We start from the raw sequence: 22593 nt of genomic DNA, 5'->3' as shown, positions 1-22593 counted from the left end.
CAATGGAAAATGTCCTTTGACTGTCCATCACTCAAATAATACTGTTTTCTACTACTAAAGAAATGGTCTCTGACTTAAGAATTGCAGTTCCTCTCTCCTGATTGATGTTTACAATTACAATGTCATCCAAAGAACGCTAACAGTATAAAAGTTCTCATAACGAAGAGTACTAATAATATCACCATGTAGTGAGCAATATTTATGCTTAGTCCTTGTAGCTATGGAGCTGGGCTCATGGAAGTTTGATTCTTTAAATATATAAGATTTTCAGTCACCAGAACTGCTTTCACAAATGAGATCCTGTACTTGTAAAAAGATACTCAATCCTCCCATTGCTTTCACTGAAAAATCCCAAATATCTCAGCATTCAGACAGTACTTGTTGAGACTATTAGAGCACAAAATATATTAATTATTTTGCAATACAACAGTTAAGTTTATCTTCAGAGAGAAAATTTAGTAACACTGATTATTATATTACATAATCCCATTTTTGCACCTGCTTTTTGGTTTTTGCTTTTTGGGGTTTTTTTTTAATATTTGACCTTCCTATGACTCATTTAAATATTGAGAACTAACATGTTTAGGTAACCACATTGAGTCAGGAAAAGTGCAAGATGGCACTTTAAATTGTACCATGTTGCATTTTAGAAAAAGTAGCAAGTGAAAGACTGATCACTGCAAGTCTGATCTTACTAGAAATAGCCACATTGCTTTTAAATCAAGCATTCTTCTTCAAGCATACTACTATTTCTGTATAGCTTTTGCATTCAAGAAGCATGCAAAATTCTAACTGCATAAACCTGAAATGCTTTAACATACTTAGAATTATATTCTCACGTCAATACAATTCAGAGCAGGAGAAACTCCGCTATGCTGGGCCATGGTACCATTCAAATCAAAGTACATACACAAACCAGACACATACACTTTCTCTCCGGTTAGCTGGCGTACAGCAGACTTTTTTTTTTTTTTTTAATTTAGTACTAGTCTAAATAATTCTGTCACATTTTGGCCAAATGTAGCACACTGTACCAAAGCTGAGAGAGACTGAGCAGGAAACTGTTACCACACGCAAACAAAAAACTTGCCCGGTTGTAGCTCAAATCCATGTAATTCTTATGCTACAAGAAGTGCTACTGAAACAAGCAAAGTCACTCGGAAGCACTCATGAATACACGGTATTAAATGTGTAATATTACACTACCGCGGCCTTAGAACAAGCAGTGAGCCACCGCTTCCTTAGCACAATAGCAAGTTGTGGGTCTGGATTTCCCGCAGCACCTGACATCATAGGTGGCTAGCAGTTCTTAAGAAAATAGTTTCTCCTGGATTAAAGTGAGAATGTTAAAACATTAAGCAATGCAAATAACAGTGATTCAAACTCCTGATTCAACATCCCTAGTACAACGGTCTACCATGGTACACTGACTAGGTTTCCTTCCCATGTTTAGCACCAAGGAGAAATATACTATGGAAGTGACACCCTTCTAAGGAACATTCACAGCCATACTTCAAAACTATTTAAATTTCTTCAAGAAGAAGACTTAAACAAAGGAAAAAAGTGGCCACTATGACCAAGTTTTCTAGTGTGTCTAAAAGTTTAAATGAAAGAAATAGCATCTATTCTGCTCCCTGCAGGCAATACCTGTTACTCATGAGTAACACATACAGAAGGTATGCCTTGGAGCATTAAGCATCATAATAACAGATTTTGTGCTGTAAAACCTACAAAAGACCTACAACAATATCCACTGCTAGCTCTTACCCCAACAGGAAGACCAAAACAAATCAGAATTTAAAATCCATCTGCAATGACACCTACTGGAAGGGAAAAGATTGATGACTCAGGCTCACATCTGCCCTTCATACTCCTCAAATTCTCTCATTGATCTCACAACACCACTAGGCTTACGAGAGCATCCTTGGAATGGAAATACACACAAGAAATTACACCAGCACATTTTTTCTGCAACATCAGTTTGTAATTATTTTTTTAATGAACTCAGCACCTGAAAACATTCCCTGACAAGTGAACTACTGAGCTATAGAAGAAGCCTCAACTTCTCAAGAAAGGCTGTTAAGATTACCCTAAAAGTTGCGTGAGTTACAGGCAGGCCACTAATTCCCCATGTAATCGTCGCCTCTTAAACACTAGACAAAGGTCTACCTGCTACAGATTAACCTCCTCCGCAGCCCAAGTGCTCCGGGGCACACACGCGATTACTGCTTCTCCTCCCGCCGGCCCTTTGACATTCAGGGACGGCGGGGCACCGAGCGGCGACCCTCGGGCTGCCGCGCCGGGCACAGGCGCCCGTACAAGTTCGGCACCGCGCACCGGCGGCAGTGGGGGACACACAACACGGCTGATTAAATCCGACAGCTAAAAGCCATTTCCAGGCTGTTTCTACCCACGGCGAAGCCCGGGCGGGGGGGGGCGGTGAGGAAGCGCTGACTGTCCTTGACGTATTTCGGTCCGCTCCCCGGATCCCCAAAGCACCGGCGGGACGCGGATCACCGGCGCTGCCCGGGACGGCACCTGGGGCAGGCGGCTGCGGGGGGATACTCAAGCCCCGCTCCAGGGGGAAGGGAGGAGCGGGCGGGAGACGAGCCGGGGCTGTGCGGCCGGGACGGCCGGAGTGGGTCGGAGCCCGCGGCGGGATGCGGCCCGGGGACGCGCGGCGCCGGCGGTACCTGATGATGTCGTCCTGGTGCCCCAGGTAGAATTTTTGCCGGTGCTCCCGGGGGCTGTAGACCACGCCGACCCCCGCCACGAAGTAGACGATCTCCTTGGCCGCCGTGTAGTAGAGGTTGTTGCGGCACTGATGACCCCGGTAGCCGTAGACCCACTCCAGCCGCAGGTGGCAGCTCGGCGCGCTCCGGTCAGCCATGTCCACCCGCCCCCGCCAGCCGGGTATGGCTCGCTCCCGCCGGAGACCCCGCGGGAAGGGGGCGACGGGCCGGCCGCCCCCTCCGCTCGGCTGGGTGCCCGCCGCGCTAATCCCTGCCCGCCGACATGGATGCCCGCCGCCGCCGCTCGTCCGCCGCCGCCTCACAGAGGGCGCCGCCGCCCGAGCGCGCCTCGCCGCCCCGCGCCGCCAGACATGGCTGCGCTGAGACACCGCCCGGGACGCGGAGCGAGGGCGCGGCGCTGCTCCGGCCCCCCCGCGCCCCCGATGCGCCTGCGCCGAGGGCGGCGCCGTCAGCGGCCGGGCGGGCCCGGCGGGCTGCGGGGGGCGCGGGCAGCGGAGGCGACGCGGGACCGAGCGGGGACCGAGCGGGGACCGAGCGGGGACCGGCCGCCGAGCGGTGGCGGCGAGCGGGCAGGCGGGAACGCGCTTCACCACCGCGCGTCCTGGCGTGTCGCGGGGCTTTTTTAATTTACCTTTTTTTTTTTTTCCCTTTATCTTCTCCCCCTTCCCCAAGTTTAAGGGGTTTTTGTTTTTACTGCCCCTTCGGGGAGCATGCCCGTCCCTTGCCTTTCCCCGACGCACCGCCGCCGGCTCTCGGCAGCCACTGGGACTGGATGAGTCCCAGCCCCTTCTCGGCCGTGTGTGGAAGTCACCCCCCGCTCTCACTGGAGACCGGCGGCACGCCAGCTCCGTTTCATCCGAGAAGAAAATGTCAACTGTAATTTTTAATGACGAATGGTTAACCCTTTCAGCCCACCGCCTGACTCACGCACCACACGGAAGTTACTTCCCCATTCAAACCCTAATTTCCCCATACACAACTTTTCAGCCTCAGTTCTCAAAGCGTTTTACATAGCAGAGTCACCACTTTTCGACCTCACAGATGTGGAAGCGACTTTTCTGTGCTGCATGAGCCAGCAGCGCCGGGGAACCCCCTCGCCACGTCCAGAATTTTGGTCAGGAAAACGTGCTCCACCCCAGCTTTGTTACTCTATAGAGTACCTCGCTGGCTAAATAAATGAACATGTACATTATCATGCGAACAGCTTTGTGCTACAAAGCTGAATAGCTGTTCTAAAAGCTCCTGGGTAACTGACTGGTTTGACAATTTAAAATAAACCCAATCTTCTTCCTATTACTTTCAGCACAGGTTTGGCTTTCCAAGTGTATTTATTTTATCAGAATATATTTTTAAATCTCCATTTCTTTATTTTCTTTTGATCTTTTACTGTTTTATTACTCATATTGACTATTCTCCCACAAAACATCTACTTTTAACTAGTTAGTTCATGTTGGAGACATTTTTCCATTACTTTATTTTCGATTTAATTAAAGGGAGTTTTTCCCCCTAAATCTTTCTTGCAGAAACCTAATGTTGTATTAGTCCTTTCATTGTTTTAGAAAAATAATTCTTTTGTAAAAATGCATGCATTTAAGCATTCCAGCCAATTAACTTTATATTAACATATTTTCACAGTGTAAAACACTGACAGACAATATTTTTCTCAAGCTCTTACAATGACAATGTTTGTGACACCAGGCTCAGATGCAGCTTTCAGTCCTACACATTTAATGAAAACAACACAGCATGGAACAGAAATCTGCAGAGAGATTAATGCAGCCTGAAACTTACACCGAAGGAAACTTACCCTTCCAGGAAACATATAACTTTTAGAACTAAAGAAAAGGATTTTAATCCCTAATCAGGGCAAAAATCTGTATATACTAACCAACAGATAAAGCAAATCTTACTCTCAGAAAATCACAAGCGGTCTTTTCCCCTTCTATTTGCTTCCTAAACAGCTGGAGCACCTTTGAACTTGGGGAGCCACAGTTTCTCAGGAAGTCCTGAGAGGGGTAACTAGCCAGGGAAATGGACTGGACAGTTCTCAACTAGCTTGTCTTAGAACTTGAAAATGTATTATTCTTTCTAATCGGATGTTAATTCTGCATGGCTGTTCTGTGTTGCTATCCCATGGGAAAGGTGGATACAGAAAAAGTCTATAATGATGCCTAATCTCATTCTGGAAATTGGATTGATTATCAGCAGTCATAGGCATCTGATATATTTGACTTCTGCTGTTGCAAAAGCTCATTTGAAAGTGGGAGTATTTTTATGGTATAAATTAAGAATAGATTAATTTTCTATTTACTGCCCATATAATGAATATTTAAACATGAATGTACAAAAACCATAATTATGGTGTCTTTACTTTCTTCTACTCTCTATAAATACATATTTTTCTTAGATTAGTACTTAAAGGGAAATTCTGGATCTCCTGAGATCAATACTAATGCGTAGTATTAACTTCAGTGGAACTAAAATGTTAATCTTGTCATCTTACTTGCAACTCAGAAATTAGAGCAAGAGAGTATTTAGTAATTGAAAGTGAACAGGCTGTTTTCAGTCACTTGTTCCAAAACTAAAACTGAAGAGAAAAAAAAACCAGCAATCGGGAAGAAAATTTAATATGTAACGACATTGTCTTCAAGTGGAAGTTGCAGATCATGTTTTGTGTAATGAACAGAAAAACCCACAACCGTAGTCAGAAAAACTACATATATGCAGTGTGAGGATGGGAACAGCTGCACATCACATTCACCCCACAAACACTTTAGATTTTTCGGGAATTTACTGCTATCTCTGAAGTGGTGCATTTCCTGAGAGAAAATTATGAGAGGAAAACTATTCATTGTCATAGTTTACTAACCTTATGCTGATGCACAAGGTGTGCGAGGGAAATTTTACACACTTGGCATCTATTTTTGACAGGAATAGGAAGCAGTGTAGCATAACAACCTCTTCCTCTCTCTCCTTGCTCGGTCTAGCGCTCCCACTCGAGCACACATCATTCCTTTGGCCTCTGGATGTCTCCACACGTATCACTCACTCATAGCGGGCAGTCAACGCTTTGGGAACCACAAGGCCCCACAATGTCCCTCCACCAGCGTGGCATTCTTGTTTACGTTGCACATTTACCCCAGAACTCCGACAACCAGTCCGTGTCCATTCTTTTTCTCGGCAGACGCAGAAACTGAGCACGGCCGGTCCTTTCCGAGCTGTTGCGGGCCAGGAGCGCCCTCCGGTCGCTCGCGGCAGCCCGGGGCGCGCGGCCGAGCCTGGCGGGACGGGCACGGCGCTGTCCGAGGTGCTGATCGCTGCGGGCAGAGCACACGGGGCCAGGTGATGTTCGCAGGGGAAAGGAAATCGCAGAGATTCCACAGAATACTCTGCGTTGGAAGGAACCCACAAGGATCATCGAGTCCAGCTCTTATATGGATGGCCCATACAGGAATCAAACCCACGACCCTGGTGTTATCAACACCATGCTGTAACGACTGCGCCAATCGCAGGGTCAGGTATGCTTTATTGCCACTACGGCTGCAGTGGGAAGCAAATGACCTTTCAGACAAATAAGACATTTTATGTTCTTCCAGTAAGTATTTTACAAGTGTCTGGCTGTTTTGCCTTAGCTGCCTGTGGTGGGTTTTATATCTTCCCTATTATGTCAGATACTCACTGCAAATTATGTTTCATTATTATACAGTGACATGGGTATATCACCTCTCTAAATGAAATCACGTAAGTGGCATTTTAATGTTTCACAGTGTATACTTTTAAGAAACATACTTCTTAGCATATTGCAAATATATTTACGATGTATCTCAAGTTCTGCTAAATGGAACAAGGCTTAGAGAAGTGATTTCTTAAACAAATGCTCTTGGAACAGCTAATTCCAGAGCACACAAGATGAGGGATTATTCTCTGTTAAATCCTAAGTAATACAGAGTAGCTGGTTCAAGTAGTAATTATATAATATGAAAGAGATGAACAACAGTGACAACATTAATTTCAACATTCTTGAGGATTAAAAGGTCTCAGTCTATTATGGGAACACAATGTCCGAAAAGAATATTTTGCAAAAACTAAGAAACCTACTTTTGAGAGAGTAATAAGAATTACCTGCTACCATTTCACAGCACTGAGGCAAACATGTAGGATCACAAAGGCCAGTTTACTATTGGATAAAAATAAGAAGTTGAGGAAAAAAGAGAGCATCGCAAACTCAAACACTAGGTGAGTTAATTCTCCTTCAGAAAATGAAAGTTTAATGAGATATTTTATACCATCTCAGCAACATATTAGATGTGAATTATTAAAAAATTTTAAAGGACGGAGATATTTTATTAAATTAACATCAGAGATTTTTTTAAAGAGTAACATTAGAAATAAGAATGCTTTACATAATCAGTAAGTCTACTGCATCATCAAAAATCAAAGGAAAGACTTAGGGTTAAGAAAATGGCACAGGAGAAGTTACTAATTTCTTCACATCTCAACACAAGAGTCTGGGAGGAAATACAGGATGGGAGCATGTACAGGGTATGGTCACATAAGGAGGTATCTTTATAATACGGTGTTGGAAAATGATGAGCTAAAGAGCAATAAGCCATGAGTACATTATACTGTACTTCCAAAAATTCTGACAATTTCAGAATGGTGTAGCTGACATGCTTTGAAGAGAAAAATGCAACTGCTTTTTAAAATCATGTCCTATGTCGAAGCCTCATCCAATTCTGTAACCATTTTAAAAGCAAGTTCTATTATAAACTTGGTAACTATGAATCTGTGTTTTCTTTGGTACTGATTGATGAACTCTATATAATGGCTGACATTAAAATAAAATAATTATATGTGTATGGAATTAAATATTATGGACATTATTTTTTCTGTTTCTGCAAGTTAAATTACACCCTGATAATTATAGGAATTGTATTAATTTGGTAAACATTCATGCTAGGCACTGAAAGAAACAGGTACCCTATCGAAAAGACAATGAACATGTCATAATACAGATAGCAACCAGGGCCACAATACATTTATTCACAGAAATTTGATTTAGAAATGTCCTCAGGTGATGGTTTCCCAACTTAGGTCTGGCGAAGGGATGAATAAGATATAAACATCATTGAAATTAAATTAATCCATAATTACTATAGAAAGCAATAATTTCTGGACATTTGGAAGTGATGCGAGTACATCAGTAAACAATATCGGCTGAAACTGCAGAGGAAACACAAGTACTGAGAGCTGCATGGCGCCTTCTTTAGCTATGATGTTTTTACCATAAGATCTTGTTTTATGGTAATGCAGAGTTCAAATCCTCTCTTTTCAAAGTGTAAGAAGGGTTTCTGAATTCAACGGCAAAAATCTCAATCTAAGAACTTGCATCCATCTGTATTTTTCCCCAAATAAATGCAAATGAACTTCTACATTTAGTTCCATTTGAAGTTAGTGTAGTAAAATAATGTTTATTATTAGTCTCAGAAGTTAGGTGCTAACATTTATATTCTTTCTTAAAATGTCTATCATGAGCTTTGGCCCTAAAATGTGTTAGCACATGGGAACAGTCCACTATAATAATTATTTTTAGTCTATAGACAATGAAAAAACTACTGTGTTTCTGACTGCCAACAAACTGACACCAGAATGCATTCTGATGTGCCCCAGTGGAGCACTCAGTTTCTTTCAGCAATGACACTATGTTTACATAACATGGATCTAATCAACATATGAGCAACTTGGATCTAAACAGCTTTCTTTAGTGTGCATTTTAGGTAAAATTATATGTGTACTGAAGTTATTCATCTAGGTGATTTGAAGAACTTGTATCAAGACCAGCGCTTGACATAGCATATGACAACCTCAACAGGTTTAAAGGCAGGGATGGTAGTTAAATACCAATGCATTTTCTATCAATAGACTTATGATAAAAATCTGATTCTGAATTCTTCAAATCAATTTCAACTGTTGACTAATGACTAAATATAGATACAATTTATTTTAAATTCTATTTATGTGACAGCTATCTCAGGCTCCATTTTATGATATGATCAAAACCAATGTGAAACAACACCTTTGCACACAATGATAACTTTTATACCTGTTTTAAATACTTTCTTTACAACTAGGATAGTGTAGGCTGATCAACCGCAAACTATGTTGTTAATATTGTTTGGGGAATGAATCAAAATTTCAGCTGTCTGATGATAATTATTGGATTAAAAATTGTAAGGTCAAGATGACCTCCTTTTACACAGCGGTTGATGAGGTTTTCAAAATACAATGCACAGTACTGACTTTGCAAAAGGTCTCAAAAAGCTTAGCTGTCAAAAGGAATCACGAAACATCTTAACCATAAGTCACCCCATAGCATCAACATACAATACCGGAGGTTTATCAACTATGACAAAATTTACTAGCAATAATACAAATTTTCAGAACTGAAGGAAATAAAAAATTTAAACGTTAAATGAAGTAACAGTATTAACCCTCATAATGCCAAGAAACTTAAAAAGTAGCATAATACTATTAATCCAGCAGTGGAATGCAGACCTTGAATTAATTAATTTCATTGTATAACTTCATAGTACCAGATTTAACTAAGCACTGGAAGAGATCAGTTAAGGACTGGAATAGAGTCACACTGCACTTCAGTCAGTCTGACAAGTGAAGTAAAGCCTACTTTTAGGACAGGAAATAGTTCTTTTCAAGTGCTTCCAATTGTAAAAGAAAATAGGGGCCATAAACTGCTACATGATATAACTTTCTAGTGTAACTCATTGTGCACAAGCCTTTATAAAGGCTTTATAAAACAGCCACTCCTCATAAAACTCCACTCATCCTCAAAATAGATCTTTTCCCCACATTTTTACTCTAAAAATGATAAACTAATAATAAAACAGACTAAGACTCCTAAAAGGAAGAAAGTAGATTTTTAGGGCACATACATTGTTACAGTGCAGATACTGTAACACGCATATCAAACAAGGAGGCCCATGGAAAAGAAATGTATATGGACTGATTCTTGATAGATGTTTCAGAGATGTTTATTTCTCCAGCCACATGGCCGGGGCTCTGCTGAGGAACTGCTCAATCACAGGACCCGAGGGTCCTTGCCCGCGCAGCGGAACACAAAACAACCAATGGGGAACGAGGCTGACCAGGGGCAGGGAAACCCCTTGCCTCCCCTCAGGGCCCCTCTCTCAGGACCCCACGGCAGGGGGGAGGGACCCCAATGCTACATAATTTTTTTTTTTGTGAGCGCTAACAGGTATATATAACAAATGATGGTGCTGAAATGGCTTTGTAATTAATACAGCAGTCTGAGTACCAGGAGATCTGTATTCTCTCTCCACTGCACTTATATATAAAGATATGTATGACCAAAGCCATTTATATCAATATTTCCAGGTATGACTGCTAACTTAGTATTCTTACCAGGTTTCCTACTTTGATATTTAGGATCCACTGCAAATAAACATGTTAGTCTGGCTGCTCTAAACTTGAAAAGGAAGAAAAATAGTCAAGCCCAAGTACGTTTAAGCTCAATATCCAGTCATCAGTGGATCCTTTGCAATTTTTTGCACCTATTTTTAAATGGAAATAGCATGCCAGCCTCTTTCATAGGCCACTGTTTGGTTTTTTATAGCTGCATTGATTTCTTCTCATGTTATGAACACCAATGTATAGTCAGCACAGCATACAGAGCATCTGCATCAAACAAGAAATAGTGCCTCATATGAAACACTACAGATAAAAAGAAAGGTAATAATCTCACTTGAAAAGCATCCCATTCATCCTGTACACTGAAGGAGGTGTGGGTGTGATTACAAAGATTGGCTTTAGTCCATGTGTAAATAACACAGGACAGACATAAAGTCCTATGAAGGAAGATTGATGTTTAGGACCTGAACATTATTGCCACCTATTTTCTGTTACCAACTGCTGAACGGTCCCTTTTCAGTCAGACCGTGGTAACCATGATTAAGATATCACGTATGGTAAGAAAGAAACAGCAGAATTCTTATTTCTGATTGCAATAGTCGCTATTGATGCACGTTGTTGCCTTGGCTGGTCACAGAATGACACCCGAAGCTGTTGCTACAAATTACTTCCCTGGATGATGAATCCATGCCTCACAACAAAACTCTACTCTTAATGAAACTTCATTTGCATGGCATGTCTTAATTTTCTACAGTCAGCAAGAAATGGGTTCTACAAGCAAATATGTGAATTCCGCTTCAGATGTCAGAGTCCTTGCTGAAAATAGCACATAAAGAGGGAAGTTCCTCTTTGTGCCCTTCTGCCACATTTGTATGCCTTCCCCTGGCATGGCCTGATCTCTAGTCCCATTTGGGTTCATTCAAAGAACACAAAACAAAACCTGCTCTATGCTCTGTTGTTCCCAATTCTCCCAGTACTAAAGGTATCTGACTCCTCAGAATGACCCTTTTTTGTATGTCAACTTTCATGATGCCAACTCTCATTCAAAGGTGAGCATGACATTTCCAGCTGAGGCAATCTGCAGGTAGATGCGTCACATCATCAATATTTGTTTTCAAGTCCTTGTTAATTGTATTGAGCTGCAAACTACATCTTTCTTCTGTAACCTTATATCTCAAGAGAGATGAGTAACTGACAGAAGCAGTAGCCTGCATCTAAATGAGTTAGCTACTAAGGGACACAGGACATTGCTCCTCAGAGTTGCCTAAGAAATTTTAAGATACCAACAGAATTTTAGGATCTATTTTTAGGTTCTTGTACTGTTTTGAAAACAAACCAGTGGGAGGCACCAAGTCAGAATAACAATTTTATAGAGAAATTTAAAAAAAAAAAAGGCAGAAAACAGTGGTTTAAACTGACAGAGTCAGGATACAACCTGACACCATGTTAGTCAGGGTGGCGGTGGCAGTCCAATAAAATGGTGGCTGTAGTCCTCCTGAAGTGATGGACGTGGTTCTCTCAAAGCAGTGGTCCTGTAGAAGGGTCTGCTCTTCCTCTGAAGGTCTAATGGTGCCTATGTAGCTCCTGTCCTCTGGGAATCCAGTGGAAAGGTTGCCTGTAGTGTTTGGAATCTCAGATTATATCCAGGATGGAATGCTTGGTTCCTCCCTCTGGGTGGAGCATCTCACAATGGGATGATGAGTCATGAGGCAAGGCATTGATGGGCTCATCAACAGAAGATAGTCCGGAGGGAGTTATCTGTGAGTCATGAGGCAGGGCATTGATGGGACATTAACAGAAAGATAGTCCGGGGGAGGAGGCAAGGAAATACTGCCCCACCTGGTTTCAACAGCTGATGAGGATGATAATAGAATACACTGCAACCCAGGATAGTTCTATTTCTGGTTTTATCGTAAGAATGCACATTCATGATGAGAGATAAGGCCTGAGCATTAGCATTCCTAATTCAAGAAATAAGTATGATTGATTGGTGCACAGAAGACTCCCATGGGAGACTTTCAGTCATGGGAGACAAAGACAATCTATAGCATCTATGTTTTTAAAATGAAAGATATATTAAATGTTGATGGGTCCTGTCCTACTGTCTTCTGTACATACTTAGTAAGAAGCTAATTCATGTATCTCATACTCAGAGTTTAAATATTAAGAGACTGACACAGAAAAGCTATAAAAACATTTGGAAAATGCAAAGCATTTTAGGTATACCAATCATTTATTCTGGAGGAGTGTATAAAGACGAAAAACATTAAAGACATCTATTTATTCAGAGCCAGTATTCAGTATCAGTTTAAAGTGTCCTCAGCAGAAAGAAAAAAACTATATTAAAATAAAAGGTGAAAATGCAAAGCAGATTTAAATCTCCAAGCAATATTTAATCTTGACAAGGTTTTGAGCAGTTAATTGAAACATGACTAAAATCCAGTACACAGTTATAGTTATCACAAACCCTGTTTTATAAAAAGCAATTATAAAAACCCACGTGTTTTATGAATAAGGATAAATAATAATGTATCCGTTCTATTCAGTAGAGCTCCCTGATATTTTCATCTATAAATCACTATAGTAACAGTTTTTATTGCAGCCTATCTCAGGGACAATTAGTTTTCAAATGAAGAATAAATAATAGGCAGAAGAGGAACTGACCATTATGTCTGATTCCTGAATTTTTTGTTCTTGGTTCAAATAAATGAAGCCAAGGTTCAAATTACCTATGCGACAGTGATATCATCACAATACTCCAGCTGTAAATAAAGCAGCCCCACTAAATTTCCTGTCCATTTGCAGAGGATGAGAATAGTCTCTCAAAACATCCAGCTAAGATCCAGTCGCCTCTAATACAATGAATGTGCATAGTTACACAAGACAAGCTCATGACTTTTCTTTAATAAACCCTGGTGATTTCTGTAGCTATGTCACATACCTATCATTGTCCCAGTATAGCACTGACTCAATAAACATGGCGGGATTCATTATACTTGCAGAACATTTGACTATTATGATCAGTCAAGCATTTTTACCTAAGGTAATGGAAAGGACTAACCACCAGACTACAAAACTTCTGGTAAAAAAAGGCAGACAAGCCTATATTGCGTTAAAGCCAGGCAACTTCCACCTTTCATAATATCACACAATAAAACACTACTTGTGACATTTTGCATGGTGAAACGTATTTTCCACCTAGACAATCTCTCCCAGGATGCTGCTATTACTAAATTCAGATTTTTTTTTTCTGTCATTGCTAAGCAGAAAAACTACGATTTGTTCTTCTCCTACAAATCAGATACATCTCAAGTGTAATTCCCCAAATTAATTTTGTTGAACTTCCCACAAAATTAATTTTCCTCATTTTGAGAGAGTAGGTGAAAGAAGTGGATAGCTCTAGTAAACCACAAACCATGTTTTAGCCCTGAGCTCTGGGAAAGAAACAAAGCATATTCAAAATAATTCTTTTTCCACACTCTACACACAAGTATGCCAAAAGTAATTCCTCAACATTGAGATTTAAGCACTACTAATGGTACTGGAAACAACTACTCATTTCCCATAAGCCACTGAAAAGCTATCTTGTGATAGATAACACTTCCAACCATCGAATGTGGTATCAGTATATATTTGAATAAACAACATACTGAAAGAAATTCTCTAGAGCTGAAAACCACTCCTTAACACCTTGCAGATATCAGTGCCAGGGTATTAAAGACATCTTGTTCTTATGTTTGTGGGGAAGGGCCAGCATGTTCCCAAGCTGTGACTGTGCGCCTCCAGCAACAGCCAACATCATCCATTTGCGTGCAACTGAGTTATTTCATGCACCACAACCTGTGTGAGAAAACTCCTGGAAAACCAAACAGGCTCTCCAGGCTCCTGTCAGCCCAATGACAAATACAACTCTGAGTAATTTCATTTGCAGGCCAGTTGTGTAGTGTGGCTACATACAGGGGACACTCGTTTGTTGCCCAGTTGGTTGAATTCTTTCCAGATCTAACATATACAGCGTGACTATGATTAATTCACAGCTCACTAGTGGCTCACTTCATGCATAGAAAGGCATATGTACAAAGGACCAGCAAACAGAGTTGCACCTACTCTGAGAATAAAAAGCTTTGATGCAGAAAACTTTTCCAGAGTCAATTTGCCACTGACTTTGGCTCAGATTTAACCCAATCCAACTTCCAGAATGGCTTTAGTAAAATGAGGTATGTGGTACACTGCACACCTATGCACTAGACAGAAATTTATCTTTGTGGTAAATGGGAGTAGCAAGTTCCTTTTTCACATTGTCACTAATCAGTAGTGGCTACTGCCCCAGGATGGTGACAGCAGCAGTTGGTTTTATTCTAGACCAGCATCCCATCAGCTTTGTTACTTCTGTACTTGCTCTTTTATATACTTTTCAACCCTACAGAAAGACATTTGCTGGACTTTCACTGTTGGCATCAGTCAAATGCCTGTCATACATTTTTTTTGGGATAAACATCAGCATTTGCAGTTGAGGCTGGTATCATATATCTCAGCAGACAGGTTGGACTCATTAGCATCCAGGAAGGCCACGTCACCAGAGCAAATACAGCAGATCTGAACCAGACATACACATATAAAAGAAATACTGCTCACGTGACTTCAAGGAAACTAACAAGAGTAGGGGTCTTTAAAGGCCAGGAGGCCAGCAGCAGACCCTCAAGCAAACAGAGCAAAAAATAACCCACTGTATAAGGCTTGCCTGGAAAGGTTCTGGTAGCAGGGACTACTAGAGTGGCTTCTGTGAGAAGTTGATGAAGCTTGCCCCGTCCAACAGAGCCAAGGCCAGCCAGCTCCAGAACTGACCTGCCACTGGCCAAGGTGGAGCCAGTCGGTGATGGTAGTAATGACTCTGTGATAACATATTTAAGAAACAAAAAACCCCAAAAACCCAAGTGATTGCACAGAAGTAAATGTGTCCAGAGACAGGAGTGAGAAAATGTGAGGGAAACAACTCTGCAGACACCAAGGTCAGTGCAAAAGGAGGGGAAGCAGGTGGTCCAGGTGCTATAGCAGAGATTCCCTTGCAGCCCACGGTGATGGCCATGGTGAGACAGCTGTGCCCCTGCAGCACATGGATGTCACCAGGGGAGCAGTGATCTACCTGCAGCCTAGTGGAGGACCCCACACCAGAGAAGGTGGCTGTGCTCAAAGGAGGCTATGATCTCATGGGAAATCTGTGCTGGAGCTGGCTCCTGTCAGGACCTGTGGCCTAATGGAGAGAGGAGCCCATGCTGGAACAGGTTCACTGCAGGACCTGTGACCCCATGGGATGCCCACACTGGAACGGCCTGTTCCGGAAGGACCTGAATATAATTCCTGGCTGTTTAGCTTTCACGAAGTTACGCTGGAGGGGGACTGACATACAGGGCTCTACGAAGCACACAAAGACAGCCACAGGGACTCTCTGTGTTGCATTCCATGATTTTAGTAAGTTAGAGAAGTGGAATGTGGCCACCCACAGAGATTGATACTTGGAGAAAACATTAGACTGGTTAAAAGGTTCAAATTTGGGGATTTCAATAATCAATATAAATGAGAGTCCCCATATTAGAAAGCTCGGAATAGTCCTCCACACTGGAAGTGAAAAGCAGTATTATTAGTGGAAAAGACTTCAAAGATGATATGCATTGCATGATCTGTGTGCCAATACCAGAGAAAACTTTTCTGGCTTCATATATCATGTAGAAACTGAAAAAAATTCCTTCTCTTATCTGCAATCAAACAGAGAACAAAAACCCCTTGCAGGGGGTGGTTGGAAAGAAGGAAAATTGATTTTCCTGTCATTAGCAATACTGCAAAATCTCATTGTAAAAAAGCTGAAGATGCATCTTTATCCAATTGCTACCATAGGACAACATTAGTTCAGCTTGGTCACTAAGTGCAGTGAATACCTTTCCCAGCAGCATAACAAACAAAAATTGCTGCAGAACCATTTTCCCGTTCCTTTTGCTGAGAAGCTATACAGCAGTATCTGTGACCTTTTCTGTTATAGATAGAATCTTTGTGCTATAAAAGTATGGCTGAAGTCCAGTAATATATGTGTTACTGATTAAATGTACAGCAATTCTTTAATTCTAAAAGCATTCATTTTAAACCTCTCCCTCAAAAGGGCTATTTGAAATGCTTACAGCTTTTCTTGCTTTTGGAGGAATCCTCCCATGACCAGGGACCAAATACTGGCAGTTCACCACTCACAATTTATTCTCATTGGTTTCCAGTCACATAGCTTCATTTCAGTTTTTTCTTCTGAAAAGTAATAAGGTTTCTTCAGAGGAACATCAATTTTATCCTGCATATAAAGCAAGCCAAACATGTTCAGGTGAGCCAGGGCATGGATAGAGCCAGAGCACAATATCTATAACTAATTCACTCACCTGAATGCTCCCAGGTTGACAGAGTACTTTGAAACAATCTGCAATCATGGCTTCATGGTATTTCATTCTGATTCGTTATCTCAAAATGGAAATCATTAAAAACCCTCTATAATCAAACATTCTCAGCATCCTTAGACATTTAATTTCCTTCGTAGTCTGAAAGTAGTCACTAAGATAGTAAAGCTTAAAATAGGTGTCCACAAATAAAAAGTACATGCAGCACATTAATTATGAGGGTTTTTAAGACGGCAGTGTTGGAATCCATAAAATTTAGGTGCTATTGGTCTCCTCTGTTTTCCTGTGCATATAAATGGTATGTTTAACTGATGTGGTGACCTGTTCACAAAAGAAAGCTGCCTTTTAAAAACATTCTGGCATTATTTGTCTCCAGCAAACCAACTAACACCAGTTTGGCAGTTTAATCTAACAACTTTGGAACTATTGCACTGACCTCAAAATGCACCTCTACCCACTGAAAGTGCCATTCACATTATGTTCCATAAAAAAGTAGCAGCCCAGACAAGCTGGGTAATTACCTAACATGGTAACAGCAAGAATTTAAAAACAGATAATTTAATAAATATACATAAGAGTAGAGGAACTTAAAGTTAATATTTTTAATAAATATGGGGGTTTTAAACAGTGTTCACAATTTCTCTAAAGAGCACATCCTGCTCACTGTGCTAAGTCTGACCATAAAGCAGATAACGGACAGAAACTATTGTCCTGTTTTCTTTTCACCCCTCTTAACTGGGGATGGCATCGGTTCCAAAAAAGATTTCACTCAGATCACTGTTTCGCTGTTGTGGTGGATTCACCCTGGCTGGATGCCAGGTATCCACCAAAGCCAGTCTTAGCTGGGCAGCAGAGAGAAAATGGAATGAATGGCTCATGGATCAAGATAAGGACAGGGAGAGATCACTCACCATTTACCTTCACAAGCAAAACAGACTTGATTTGGGAAAATCAGTTTATTTTAGTAACAATCAAATCAAAGTGGGGTAATGAAGAATAAAAACTAAATCTTAAAACACCTTCCTCCCACCCCTCCCTTCTTCCTGAGCACAACTTCACTCCCAATTTTCTCTACCTCCTCCCCTCCAGCAGTGCAAGGGAATGGGGAAAGGGGGCTGTGGTCAGTTCATCACATATGTCACTGGTCCTCCTCCTTCCTAAGGGACAGGAGTCCTTACCTTGCTCAAGTGTGGGGTGTCTCCCATGGGAGACCATCCCCCACGAACTTCTTCAATGTGAGTCCTTCCCACAGGCTACTATTCTCTACAAACTACCCCAGAATGGGTCACTCTTCCATGGGATGCAGCCCTTCAGGAACAGGGTGCTCCAGTGTGGGTCCCCCATGGGGTCACAAGTCCTGTCAGTGAACCTGATCCAGTGTGGGCTTCTGTCTTCATGGATGCACAGGTCCTGCCAGAAGCTTTTCAGCACGAGCTTTCCATGGGGTCACAGCTTCCTTTGAGCAGCCACCTGCTTCCTTCAAGCATCCTCTGCTACCCTGTGGTCTCCATGGGCTGCCTCACCATGGTCTTCACCACAGGCTGCAGGATCTCTGCTCTGGTGCCTGGAGCACTGCTCTCCCTTCTTCTTTCCTGACCTTGGTGCCTTCAGAGTTGTTTCACATATTCTCAGTCCTGTCTTGAGCTGCAGTTGTGCAGTTTTTTTCTCCCCTTTTTAAATTGTTATTCCAGAGGTGCTACTGCCATTGGCCTTGGCCAGCAGCTCTATTGGACATAGGGGAAGCTTCTATCAGCTTCTCACAGAAGCCACTCATATGGGCTCTCACCCAAAGCCTTGCCATGCAAACCCGAAGACCTGTGCACTACTCACAGGACGACCAAAACAAAGCTACTTTAGTTCAAGTCACTTCATATTTGAATTAGCTATAGTCCTGGGACTGCCACTTCTGCTTCTCCATCTTTACACCTGACATTGATCTTGCTAGCCTGGGTATTAATCTTGGACAAATGGGTAGTTTAGGTGAGACAAAAGCAATAAAACCAGAATGATCTCTTTAAATGCCAACAATGAGATTTTAGCAGTCTTCTTAGTGTTCATCCCTCAAAGATTTTCACACAAATGCAGTTATTGCTCCAAGCATCGCTAGAGATTTTTTCTTCCTTTTACTTCGGTTGGTGGTTGCAATCACCATTTTGTAGTACACATAAACTAGGAGGAACTGTATTCCAACTTTTAAATCTCTAAATATCTCAGTCTGGTAATTTTCCTGCAAAAACTGATGGACTAAAGAAACTGATGGAGTCTGCAAGATTGAAAAGTGTTGTTCACAGCAATCTGTACTTTTCTCAACCAGGGCTCCATGGCTCTAAAGGACATTTTACCCAAATATGGATTAGTGGACTGTATTATTCTTGTTTAGGCATTTATTCTAACTCCAAACGGCTCTTGATAATGGGACAGAAAACAACAGTTAAGAACAATGGAGTTATTGGAAGTCTACTGATCCCAGTACTACAGATCAAACTTTGTTTTCAATCACGGATGTAATAAGCCCACGAGAGGCGCTGGCAGGGAGGGGCTCGGGCAACAGCGGGGCCGCAGCTCCGTGCCCAGGGCCGCAGGGCAGCTGGACAGCTGGCAGGGACCCGCAGCAGGGTCCCCGGAGGCCGCCCAGAGCCACCGCCCCCGCGGCCCCGGCGCTCCGCCCCAGCCGGCCGAGGCGGGGCCCGGCGGCTCCGCGGCAGCACGAGCGCGGCCGCCCGCGCTCCGCTCCGGGCCCGGCTCGGCGGCAACGCGGCGGGACGCGGGGGGGTCCCGGCCGGAGCTGCTGCGGTGCTCCCGCCGGCGAGATGGGGCTGGAGCCGCTGTTCCAGGCGTGGAGCTACTTCAGGCGGAGGAAGTTCCGGGAGTGCGCGGATGTCTGCTCGCAGCTGCTGGAGAGGCCGCCCGGCGAGCAGGTAGCGGGGGCCGGCCCGTCGCGGGAGGCGGCGGTGAGGGGCGGCAGCACCACGGAACCCGTCTGTGCCTGCTGCAGCCGCCGGAGGGGCCGGGTGCGACCCCGGTCAGCGAGGCAGGGAGCGCTGGGCCGCACCGAGCTCCCGGAGGAGCAGAAGGCCGGGCCGCGCCGCCTCTCCGCGCTCCCCCCTTCTCTCCCGAGCCTGGAGGCGGCGAGCCGGCCCTGCGGCTCCTCCCCAGACACGCCCCGGGGGAGCCCCTCCGGGAGAGAGGAGCGGCGCCGCGGGTGTGTGGTACTGCCGGAGTGCTACCGTGACGACTGCCGTGGGGGACAGGATCCTCACAACGAGAACTTTAACTCACTCAAGAATTTGCGGAGTTAAAGGAAGAAAATCTAAGATTAAAAACCGGGTCTGCTAGGGATGTTCCTGTTGATTTTTAGTGATGTTCAGATACCGTAGCCCCTGTATTGACTAAATCACACGTGCATTTAGCTCAGCTTACGTACGAGCCCTACCTTGGCACAGAAGGCGTTTGCATAGGTCTCTCTTTGCTCTTTTTCCAGCTGCAGAGTCTCTGGAAACGTAGGACATATTTTTCAATACCTACATATTTTCTCACCCTTCTGTAAGAACAAAGGATTTGAAAAAGTGTTTTTTGGATTAATGTTTATGTGCATGTAAACATGTTTTATGCCATATTTTAAAAACAGTAATTGAACAGACTTCATCTTAAACACTTTACAGTAAATGTGTCTTTCAAAGCATCCTATAGACAGATATTTTAAGAATCTTGAACAGAGTTCTTTTCATCACAAAAGACAAGTCTTTAAGGAAAGCTGCATGGCCACACAATAGCGTAAATATAAAGCACCATAATTATTTAAACTGGTTTAGGATAGATATTTAAAAGGTTCTTTTTTTATGTTTTATGCTGTAAGGCACCAACAAGGAGCCATCAGCAGAAACGTTTTTTAGTGGAGAAAGTATTCCAAAAACATTATTTGTGAACCCTAAATGGGACTCAGTATTAGTTCCATGGTAGTGCTGTACTATTCATATGTATTTACATTATTGGGTCTTTACATATGTAATCTTTGCATATGGAAGGAAACAACATTTGATTTGTGAAAGAAACTCTTGAAATAGCACAGATAACAGCAAATATGCTTCTGTTGCTCTTAATTTATAAAGTTTGTAATGAGTAAAACATTTTTCAATCTATGATCTCAGCATGGGAATGTAAAGACAACTGCATTTCTTTTGTGCTTAAGCTCAGGTATAAAATGGTAATGTTACACCTGTCAATTCCAAACTTCTGCTGGGCTGTTTCCGGTAGCACTAGTAAGGAATAAGTGTATAAGGCTGAGAAAAAATTCTTACAAGGAAATTGACAAAACAGCAATGAGAAGATGTAGTTGGATAAGGCCTTGAGCAGTGTGATCTGGTGGGAGGTGCCGCTGTCAATGGCAAGGGTGGGGTGGAACTAGATGCTCTTTAAGGTCCATTTCAAATTCTTCCCATTCTGTAATTCTCTGATGTAGATCCTAATTGGTTTTACTTCTTCCAAATATAGATCACACATGATGAAACATTTAAGTGCATAAATTAAATTGTTTTCTTAGACAAAGTACACATTTTCCTTAGAGAACAAGGACCTTATATACCAGCAATATGACCACCTAATTTATATATACCACCTAATTTAATCTTTGAAATGTTCACACCAGCCTATAAGATTCATCTTTTATAAGAATGAAGGAGGAAAAACATTTAAGATAATTTCCTTTGACAAATGGTGGAGGGTGGGGTTGTGAACATTGTCTATACCAGATCAAATCATAAGCTCTTAAAAGTCTTACGTGAAGTCTCTGAATTTTAAGATCAGGCTTCATCACTGTTTTGAAAAAGCTTTCAGGCCACAATTGCATGCAAATGACTGGACTTTATAACTTCAGTATGTTCGTTTCAGAACTGTGTTCCTATTCACAGTTTTGTATGAAAAAAGTGCTCTTCAGCAGCAGTGCATTTCAAACCTACCAGAAAGTTCAGGTGGAAGAGAGGCAAATATGATTGAAATATGATTAGTTTGGTTCTTGCCTCATGTAATCTTCTTGAGGAATCCTTATTAAGAGCTCATTTTAAGCAGGAATGAATGACTTCTAAAAGTATATGAAAGTATGTCTACTTGAGATTGGGAAAAATCAGGCTTTCTCTATAACATTAAAAAATGCCTGGCCGGATGTTTCAGTCTTTGTCTGAAAAGATTTCATACAGCAGTGTTCAAGTAAAGTTTGCAGACACCAAATGTATTTTACTCTATAGAAGTACTTCATGTAAGGAGTAACAATTTAGAGATTTTTTAAAAGAAAGAAAATAAGTAGCATTATTTATACCACCTGTTCATTGTGGTACAGCAGGTTGGAGAAACCAGAATATTGGTTAAATAACTTTAAAGAGTGCAACTTGAACCAAACTCAAACCAGTTCAACATACAAAATGTTACACCTAAAATCTCTTCAACAAAACATTTTTTGATTATCTGATTAGAATATAACTTTAACATTCATGGCAGATTTAACATGGAATGTCCTTTCTCTTTGTCAGTTAACTGTGTTCATGATATTTAGATTTTACCCTTTTTATTGTAATGAACTTAAAATTCTAATATTTTCTGGTTATCTGCCCAAGTAAGCTTGTGTTTATTTTATTATTCTGCTTCTCATTTGTAAAGCCTTGCAGGCGTTTTCCTTACCCACTCACTTTCAGCTCATTACTTTCTAACACTTCATACTTTCAGGTACCAGTCTGTCCTCTTTACCCTGCTAAACTTCAGGCATGGAGTAAAGGAAGTAGTAACATGCCTCAAGAATATGTTTTATGTGTCCTCGAAACCTTACAAACTATTTTGAACTTACTTAATACAACAGAATGGAAAATTGAATCATGTTTATGGATTGTAGCATATATACTTTGCATTTAATAAAATAATTATTTTTCTAAAACCTTTGAAAGATACTAAGATCCAAGGCTGAACACTGAGGTAAT

The 22593-nt window shown here is 42.0% G+C and overlaps 2 protein-coding genes across 9 annotated transcripts in view; one reads left to right on the top strand and one right to left on the bottom strand.

Moving 5' to 3' along the window:
* EML5 (EMAP like 5) overlaps window positions 1–3049 on the bottom strand; it is a 111303-nt gene extending 108254 nt beyond the window's left edge. For 5 of the 7 annotated variants that reach the window (XM_032110859.1, XM_032110861.1, XM_032110860.1 and 2 more), the window contains exon 1: window positions 2694–2890. In XM_032110859.1, the coding sequence (XP_031966750.1) occupies window positions 2694–2890 (197 nt within the window). Of the gene's footprint in view, window positions 1–2693 lie in introns of all 7 variants that reach the window. The other 2 variants (XM_032110858.1, XM_032110864.1) reach the window with 1 other exon arrangement.
* A 16270-nt stretch (window positions 3050–19319) lies between these two features.
* Window positions 19320–22593, top strand: part of TTC8 (tetratricopeptide repeat domain 8) — a 45621-nt gene continuing 42347 nt past the window's right edge. For both annotated transcript variants that reach the window (XM_032112202.1, XM_032112201.1), the window contains exon 1: window positions 19320–19548. In XM_032112202.1, the coding sequence (XP_031968093.1) occupies window positions 19441–19548 (108 nt within the window). In that variant the 5' untranslated portion in view covers window positions 19320–19440. The remainder of the gene's footprint in view (window positions 19549–22593) is intronic.

Source organism: Corvus moneduloides, chromosome 6, assembly GCF_009650955.1.
Source record: "Corvus moneduloides isolate bCorMon1 chromosome 6, bCorMon1.pri, whole genome shotgun sequence".
Taxonomy (NCBI): Eukaryota; Metazoa; Chordata; class Aves; order Passeriformes; family Corvidae; genus Corvus; species Corvus moneduloides.
The sequence above is the reverse complement of the archived record's forward strand: the minus strand, read 5'-3'. Positions and strand labels throughout refer to the sequence as shown.